The sequence below is a fragment of the Salmo salar genome, chromosome ssa06, assembly GCF_905237065.1.
Source record: "Salmo salar chromosome ssa06, Ssal_v3.1, whole genome shotgun sequence".
In the NCBI taxonomy this organism is placed as follows: Eukaryota; Metazoa; Chordata; class Actinopteri; order Salmoniformes; family Salmonidae; genus Salmo; species Salmo salar.
Genome location: NC_059447.1, coordinates 22349396 through 22359265, shown reverse-complemented (window position 1 = coordinate 22359265; position 9870 = coordinate 22349396). Strand labels below are relative to the sequence as shown.

The 9870-nt window shown below is 40.6% G+C and overlaps 1 protein-coding gene across 1 annotated transcript; it reads right to left on the bottom strand.

Moving 5' to 3' along the window:
- Window positions 1-5040: 5040 nt before the first annotated feature.
- On the bottom strand, window positions 5041-7636 carry LOC100137051 (parvalbumin beta-like). The gene is given in 5 exon segments (NM_001123718.1): window positions 5041-5316; window positions 6107-6216; window positions 6396-6528; window positions 6708-6774; window positions 7601-7636. Coding segments are annotated over 4 exon segments (330 nt in total). The 5' UTR covers window positions 6769-6774; window positions 7601-7636; the 3' UTR covers window positions 5041-5290.
- Window positions 7637-9870: the final 2234 nt, after the last annotated feature.

Sequence of the window (9870 nt, the reverse complement as noted above, 5' to 3'; positions counted from 1 at the left end):
TGCATTATTCTATATCCCCTCCTCCCACACACACCTAACCCACTCCTCCTCCCCCTCTCCTTCCCTTCTCGAATTATAATACAGTACTATAGTACAAACATGTGCAGTCTCTCTTGCCCTGTTTATACCTGGTGCTAACATGCACCCTTTGTCCTGATCAAGTCCACATTCCGATTTTGGCCACATTTTTACACAGGACGATTAAAAGACAGGCACACATTATGTCTGGAAATCAATCAAGTATAAACAGATCTGCATGGTAAAATCATTGAAATCAGCATTGTACTGGCCTCTAAAATCATTGACAGGTAGCACCGTTGACTTATTGCATCAGTAAATAAATCCATATTATTTTGAAAGAATATCTGTCAAATAATTTGCATACAGGGAGGCACCAGCTAGTCTGTTCACAATGTGATCACAGTGGAGGGTAAGCTGGGTAAGGAAGAAGGGATAAGAGACCTTTATTAAAATGTGTAGACGCGACAACCTTTGATCAGATAGTTATTGGATCATATTGATCAGATCATGAAACTCACATGTTAGTGCAAGGTGTAATCAAGGCTAATCTCTGTCTGTCTGTCGGTCTCTCTCTCCCCCCCTCTCTCTCCATCTATATATATATATATCCTCTCTCTCTCCCTCTACAAGCAGTCCCAGAGCTGGTATTTGTGTCACACATACAGTATATTGTCCTCAGTGAAAAGGGTCATTCAGTGAGAAAGCAAACTGCATTCAGGGAGAAGTCAAGCTCCAATAAACCAGATTAAATTATAAAGTGTATAACTGGGTATGTGGGTATTGGATGTTGAAATCGTTGTGGAGGGATACAGTGTGGTCATTGTGTGGCATAGTAGCCCACAGCCCCCTGAGAATGAACCCTCTGGTCCAAATCCCCTGCAAATCTGTCAAAAAATTTGCCCTCATTTGGATTTAATCAGACCACATTTTTCATTCCCTGCTACTCTGTTGGACCCACCAGATGGGGTTAGATTATCCCCTCCAAATCTAATAATACTAAAGTCAACAGATACACACACATCAGGGGTTGTCTATCACGGAATGTCATCATGACGATTTATTTAACCTTCTCTCACACTATAGGCCGGACAGGAGTAAATATTGAACTATCATGGAACTGTCCAGCGTTCTGATTAAAAGACACAAGGTCACCCTGTTTTTCAATGTCCCACTTGATTCTGCATGATGTTGTAATGTCAATTAGGGTCCAAACACACATGCACACACATAAACACACATACACACACATTTGCCTAAGGCATCTGTGTTGGAATAGAGTTTTGGGGAATGGAGAGAGAGAGAGTTCACCCAGGCCATCCCTCAGATATAAATGGTCACACTTCAGTATCATCACTGTAGCTGCTGGCGACCCATAGCGATAGGAGATCTAACAGAGTGATCCATTCAGAACAATGCTTATCTTTGCAATTCTTCACAGTGTTATTGAAGCAGTGAAATGAAATACTGCATTTGGGCAGCCTGTAAAATGTGACCGTTGGCAAAATGCCTATACCTTCAGAGGACAACCCTTAAACAATGTCAGTGTATGTGGAAGTAAACGGAGAGGTCTGCAGAGAGTGCATTAACCCTATCCCTGGGAGGATACCCTACTTCTGGACTGTGGAGAAGAGCTATTACTCATCATTGGACAAGGGGAAAGTTGAAGGTGTGCAACCTACATGTGGGCTCACTTCTCACTGTAAAGGTGTGCATGTGTTAGTGTTAGGGAGAGAGTGCACTGCATAGGATGTCAACCATGATACAGATGGCATCTGATTTGTGTCCTTTTAAATACGAAATCTGCATAAAACGAATTATTTATCAAGTTCATATCCTGTTATGATTCTCATCATAACAGGATATGTCTGACATTTAGCTTTGACGTGTTTAATGACAAGTGGCACCGCTCAACCAGAAATATGACACCCTTTGAGGTAGGGATATCGCTAAATATCCCTTATAGCCGGAGGCAGACAACAATCATAGACCAGCACCAGCTTGCAAGCAGTTCAATTCAGTGAATAACCGCGGCGCGCGCGCGTGGGGATTTATAGACTACAGTACTTGGCACCTGCCGACCACAGCTTCAGCAGCGGAAGCAGGCAGCGGTCGAGCGCATCACCTAGCGACCGCGCGAGCCCTACACAGACCGCAGGCGTTAGTGTGTTGTGCAAAGTAGATGGGTAAAGGTCGCTTAAGGACAGGTCAAGTGAACCTTATTTAAACGTACCATGCATATGTAGGCTGAATATTCCAAGTAAAATGAACCTTTAGACTAAGTGTTCTAGCCCCACGGTTATATCATTTGCATGTATTGTACTTTTTGTGCATAAATTAATTGAATGACTGCTGAAATGATCGAGTGGGCGCTTAAAGAGTAGTTGTAGTAGTAGTAAGCTTGATCACTGATCCTTTAGGACGTATTAGGCTTGTATTTTCGCTGTTTAATATTGCTGTTTTATTCTGGTGTATATTTGGTGGGAGAGTTGGTGTGGATAGTGTGTAGGCTATATTCTGTGTTATCTCTCCGAAACATGTACGCATGAGGAGAAAACATTTCCCTTGGGACCACTTTATGGTCATTTTAATATAAACGTAGTTAATTGATTCAAGGTTTTTTAATTAAAATCATTAAACCTACTCCTGCAGGTCGCTCAGTCACAGACTGACCTTTCAAATCAGATTTTCTGACTGGGCGCACAAACGAGAAATTGCGCGTCTAATGTCTCTATGTCCAATGTCCGAAACCTCTTTCTATGATTTGGGGCTCCAGCGGCAGATGCATCAGGGGAAACTCAATAGGCTCTCCCTGTCCCTGGTCGTATCTGAAAGAGAGACTGAGGAGGACACCGGATCGAGCGGTGCGCTTTACCGACAGGCGGTGATGTCATGCGCCATTCTGATACCTCATCGCCTATACGGTTACTGGCCGGTAATTTATTCATTTACATTTGCTAATTTTCCTTACAAGCTTACGTGCGGACATGGGTTGGCTGCAGGGGCAAGCCTTCTCATTGTCCCAGGGCGGGATAGTCGTAATTTGTTTTGGCTAATCCGGTGTCGAACAGAAACGGATTAGAGATGCTCCGTTGCCAAGGAAGAAACGGTTGTGTGTTGCTTGTTAGGTTTAATCATATAGCAAATTGTGTAGACATATCATACGCAGTTCCAGATAATAGGCTAACTGCATTCATTCTCTGACTTCAGTGTATTATGATTACATTACATTTTGAACATGGTCCTGAAACTTCTGATCGCAGGGATTTCCGATAGCCGCTGTCCGTGGTGCTAAATCATATTTCTATGTTATTAGCGCTATTTTATGTTTGTTTGCACTGGCTTTTTCCTCGTGACAGTGTAACTATATCGCCAAATGTCCAATACCAAAAGACAATTACTAAATCAGACAGCTCTGCCTGACATGGTTATAGTAGCCTAAATCAATTGCAGTTAGTGTTCCCGTTTTGTGGGTGTATGGGTTTAAAAAGCTGCACGAGATGTTGTTTCATGGTTCGTTCTCCGTTTTAATGTGACTCTTCAAACATACATCATGGGCCGGTGTTATATAATATGCCTACTGATGGTTTGTCGGGATTGATGGTTTCTACGGTTGTGGCTAGATGGAGTACAGCTTCATCTAGTTGTAGCGTCGGGGATCACAGTTGTTGACAAGTAGCATTTTAGCTAAGCCTAACCCATACCCTTTAATGACGTTAATTCTCCTTACCTGATGCATTAATTATCTTAACCTGCTGCGTTGGTTCTCCTAACCTGCTACGCGAAGTCACTTCTTTCCGTAGTTGGGTTAGGTTTAGCTAAAACGTTACAGTTGTCAATGAATCATCAGTCCCGACAAACCATCAGAATCACAGTACCTGTTCAGGAGAGTGTAACATTACAGTTAACGTTCAGATAGAAATGGAACCTATCGAGGGAATCGTATCAGCTTTCATGATTATTATATTCATTATATTATATTTCACTACCCTGAATACACCTCAGTACGCACCTCTGGCTCTATTTAGGGGAAACGCTGCCTTGGGAAGATTACTCACTGTCTTTGGGTTTGCCACCATCTAGTGGACTCATAACGCCGACGCATGGACTTTACTCCCATGTGGGGCTGCTAAGTAATGTCAGTAGGTCAACTGTAAAACCGCACATCAAGCCATAGAGACGCATTTGATGAGGGATTTATACATACATTTGATTGACTAAAAACATTATAAAACATATTGAAGTATGTGTTTTGTCCATATATACTGTATGTATGCAGACTCTAAGGCAATGGTTCCTAACCTTTTTCGGTTAATGTACCACCAACTGAATTTAGCTCTGCCCGTAGAACCCCTGGAGTACCCCCTCATGTGCATTTTTCCAGTAGGCCTATGGTCTCATGAGTCTTCTCAAGTACCCCCTGTAGATAGGCCATGTACCCCCAGGGGCCCTAGTACCCCAGGGGCCCTAGTACCCCTGGTTGGGACCCACTGCTCTACGGTACTGTATCAAACATAATTGGGATCACTTGAACCCCCAATCCTTGTCTCTAGTCTAGGATAGGATGTCAATTATGGATGAATCTATTGTTTAAGTAGAACATTACCTATTTTCATATGAGGGTGGAAAAACTAAATTGGTACTTGGCCTTGCTGTTCTTTATTTTATTGACTTTCATTGTCCTTCTCTCTCGCTCTCTCTCTGTCTCTCTCTCGCTGTCTTTCTCTCGCTCTCTCTTTCTCTCTCTCACACCTCGGTTTGTGTGTGCCTGTGCGTCTTTGTGCGTAATCTTGTACTTGCACAATGATCATCCTGTTTTTTTTATCAGCAAAACATGACAAATAGACTATGTGTCATGAATTATTATGTATAATTTATATCGAATAAAATAGCAGGCGTTTTCTCAATTACGGTTCATATAAACCGGTTCCTTTTATGGGTGTGAAGTTAAACTAATGGCATCTGAACTCAGATAAACACATTTGATTAATTAAATAGGAAATAATACAAAGACCTTTTATTCCAAAAGAATATTGATTATTTTTTTATCTATCGTCCTTTCCTGAAAAGTGCATCATAGATTTTACAGTAAGCAAAATTCATATCAGACATGAACACATCCGCGCTACATTCACAATCATCATTTTGGACAGTGTGCCGCACAGGAGGAAACTTCTTGCAAGCAAATGTATAAAAAGTATTTATATTCAGATGAAATGGGGAGGTCTTGGGCAATATTGTTCCTTCAGGTGAGTTCTTGGTCAGTTGCTCTTTATTGCTTAACCAATACAGCGAACTCTGCAAAAGAAAAATACAAACATTAACACTTTCCAGTGTCTTATAACATTAATTTACTTTATTATCTTAGGCCTTAATATAGATTGACACCAGATCATAAACATCGTTATTAATATTCAAGCAGTGGTGGAAAAAGTACCCAATTGTCATACTTGAGTAAAAGTACAGATACCTTAATAGAAAGTTACTCAAGTAAAAGGGAAAGTCACCCAGTAAAAAACTACTTGAGTAAAAGTCTAAAAGTATTTGGTTCTAAATATACTTAAGTATCAAAAGTAAATGGAATTTGTAAAATATACTTAAGTACCAAAAGTAAAAGTATAAATAATTTCAAATTCCTTATATTAAGCAAAGCAGATGGGACCATTTTCTTGTATTTAAAATGTACAGATAGCCAGGGGTACACTCCAACACTCAGACATCAATTTTACAAAAGATGAATTTGTGTTTAGTGAGTCTGCCAGATCAGAGGCAGTAGTGATGACCATGTGTTCTCTTGATAAGTGCATAAATTGGACAATTTTCCTGTCCTGCTAAGCACTCAACATGTAACGAGTACTTTTGGGTGTTAAGGAAAATATATGGAGTAAAAAGTACATTATTGTCTTTAGGAATGTAGTGAAGTAAAAGTGAAAGTAGTCTAAATATAAATAGTAAAGTAAAGTACAGATAACCCCAAAAAACGACTTAAATAGTACTTTAAAGTAGTTTTACTTAAGTACTTTACACCACTGTATGCAAGTGACATTGGTTAACGCATTGATTAACCCGTGTATGCTACGTTTCGTACCATCAATTCCAATCATGCCATCACCATCGGCATCACCAGCCTTGAGGAAAGCCTTTGTCTCTGCATCGGTGAGTTCCCTGGCCTTGGGGCAAAAGTTCTGAAGGAACAGCCTGGAGAAAGAGACACAAATATTAGTTTAGTTTCATTTGAATATACGCAGGCCAATGCACCGATGCACACCGACTTTTAGAATGCATGCGCACGGATACAATTGAATAAAGTGGACAGACTCCTGCATTGATTTCATCAATTGTCTGTTAGTTGTACTGTAATGGTGCATGGCTCTTACTTCAGCTCCTCCACCTCAATAAAGCCACTTGCATCCTGGTCAATGACCTTGAAAGCCTTCTTGACGTCGTCGGCGGACTTCGAGGCAAAGCCAATCGTGTGGAAGAAGGTCTTGAAGTTGAAGGTGTCGGCGGCTGTAACGCAAATATGAAGGATATATGTCTACTGTGTAACCTGCAAGTAACACACAATGCAACTACAGCCTAGAGAGGTAATCTTGTGTTCATATTGCTAATTTCACATTTATCATACAACATAATTGGGTTGAAATGGCTTTTTAGGTGGAGGGGGAAGTAAACAAAATAGGGCCTACCTTTGCACGCTTCCAATGCGGTTTTGATGTCAGCCTCCTTGCACAGATGGGCACAGGCCATTTTGAGCTGAATGTTGAAAAAAGGGATAAATTGTTACTTTAATACAACTTTGATTTAGCATGTCAACGTTCGGTATTGAGCATTGCATTTACTCTACAACATGTTTTGAGAGGTTATTACCAGGTAAGTACTAAACTATTATTATATTGTGCAATACCAGGGCACAAAAATAATGATAAAAAATATGAACAAATCACCAAACACTCAGACTTTCTACCAAACAAAATTTCAGCACGACTCAACCCATCTTATTTCATTTAAAATAGATCATCCACTTCATTACGCAGGATGTCAAACAAATATTTCAAACCGACCAGCCACTGTTTACCAGCATTTGGCTGGTGGTCGTTTGATAATAGCAGAGCCCCTTTCACCATCCGTGTGATTATAACGCAATGAGATCAAATCAAATGTGTCAAGCTGCCATCAAATGTGGCAGTCTCAACCACTGGGTGTAATTTGGGAATTCATATCAAATCCAATTGAAACATTTTTAGTGGTTCCCAAAAGGAAAGCCCTGATAGTTAAGGCAGCCCACTGCACATGTGGGTATTTGATAAAGATGTTGATGTTGCATTCCAAACGTTCCATCTGAGAAACTGATTTGCAATTGTCCAAATCCGTCCCGCTCCGGGGTGCGTCCAAATAAAGCCCAAAAATACAGAAACAAAATCTCAGCCTTTGGGTGTTTTGGATGACACAACGGCTTGCAGTCCCACGTAAATTGTAAAGTGCGCATATGATAAAATGTACAGCAAAAGGATGCTGGATGCTGTCGCACTTTTCTGGATCCTGGGTTCCTGTACTTTCTTCGCACCGCACTGAAACTCACCTCTGATGTCTTTGGTGAACGGTTGATAGAGAAGACTTCAGGCGACTGCAGCGAGTGATGTTCCCATCGATACTTCTGACCTTATATACTTTCACTCAACCGAAATTGGAGGCATAATGTAACCGACACCGGAGGGGGTGGGGGGATTGTCCACTGGCAAGAGATCCGATCTATTTTAAGTTTCATAAATGAAGATGCTTAAAAGGTGCGTTTGAAAAAAGTCCATAATATCCCCCATTGCTAAGAATATGTTCTGCTGAGTGATAGGGATGGAATCGACGGTTGCTAAAAAGATTTTGACCGTTTATATTGAGAGGCCGTGTAGCCTATGGATATCACCGAGGTCATTGGTAAGGTTTCTAAGGAGGGTTGTAGTCTTCATGTAATATGCATGCATATGCTGGACTTGAGAGGTCTGTTTAAAACGATTTTGTGTTACTCTGAATGTCTTTGAAAGAGTTTCCAGTCATTCATTGCATTAAGGTGAAGTATTGGATGTGCGTAAACCGTGTTGGTTTAGAGAAAATATGATGCTTTTATGATTTAATATTTTCATATTATAAGATATGAGGCTACACTAAACTTTTAATATTTTACATGAGAGCAATTTACTTGCAACATTCTTATGATTGCCTAAGATTTTATCACGCAATGTCTCGTGAAAGCAAATTTACGCATGATCCCAATAATCTTGCACATTCATTGGTGTATCCCGGACTAAATCTGCATAGCCAAAAAGTGTCTGCCGCTTCTGTAAACCTACAAAGGTAATGCGATCATGTGGCGTAGCCTACAGTAAATTGTACTATACTTCATGTCTAGCCTATACTGCACGCTCAAGTCCTTTGGATTTGTATCTTTTTGTTACCCTTTAAATCGCTCAGAGTACTTGGAAAATAAAGGAAAGTATGACCCAAAACAAACGTCGACATACTGTTTATTACTTTCACATGGATTGGCTTTTGGATAGAAAACAATGCACCATTCCACCATAATGTTTAACTGTTCATTACGCAATTTTACAGCAAATGTATGTTAAAGTTTATAGCGAACATTATATTTTTTCTGCAGGTGGCATCACTGTCCTATCTCTGACTGGAGGTGGGGGCGGGGATAAACCTTCACTACACCTATTTTTCTGTCTGGAAAATGAATTGATTGCGGCACGCTTATGTCGCAAAAGGTTTGCGTGTTGTATTACGGATACATTTCTTAGTTGGGTACTTACTATGTTGCACCAATGGGGTCCGTGATACACTGATTGGCTGAACACAGTCTGTGTACATGTTTTGACTGTTAAATGAGAGGATATGGAATTAATTATCTCAGATAAGCTATAATAGGACAATTGTAAGTTAGCTACTGTAAATTATTTACTGTAAGTAACTTTTAAGTATATGTAAAATAAACAACCTACAAATAAATTGCAAGATGTGCCACAAATTTTCACAAATTATGCAGATAACACAGTCTGACATGTCTGAAAATACCACCATCTCCTTAAGTATTTATAAGGGAACCCCACACACTGGTTACACTTTATTTAACATGTATTTAAAATGTCCCGCTGACTCAACATAATGACACAAGGCTATTCTTGGCCATTCTGTTGCAGTGTCAATTTTCTCCAGCACTTTGTCCCGTTCACCAAAGTGGAAGTGCCATCCAGAGAGGGAGAATCCATGAGGGGGCAGCAGGCTGGCAGACCTGCAAGGCTCTATTAGAGTAATGTGAAATATATCCTCTGCAAATCCCTTAGGAAGTATACCAGTGATTCCCAAGGACTTCCCCCACACTAGAAGCATGCCAGGACCTGGTCCAAATCCCACAGGACTCCCCTCCGATCTGGGCATTATTAAAACAGGTGCACGTCTCTCTCTCTCTCTCTCTCTCTCTCTCTCTCTCTCTCTCTCTCTCTCTCTCTCTCTCTCTCTCTCTCTCTCTTCCTCATAACCCCTCACACTAGCAATGACCTCATAGATAAACACACAGGATACATTTGAAATCTCCTCAAATGTTCCCCTATAGCCTGAGTCCCAGATCTGTTTGTGCTGTCTTGGTGTGATAGTGACATAGGAGTTCACAAGACAGCACATACGGTATATATCTGGAACTCAGCCTTATTTCTCCCCACATTGGTTTCCAAAGCATCGAGAGTCTAAGCTGAAAAGACAATGTTTACACCAAAATAGTATTTATTACTGGGTTTTCACTATTCTTCGAAAGTGTAGATACGATTGTACAATTTGCACAAGCCATTTTTAGATCAT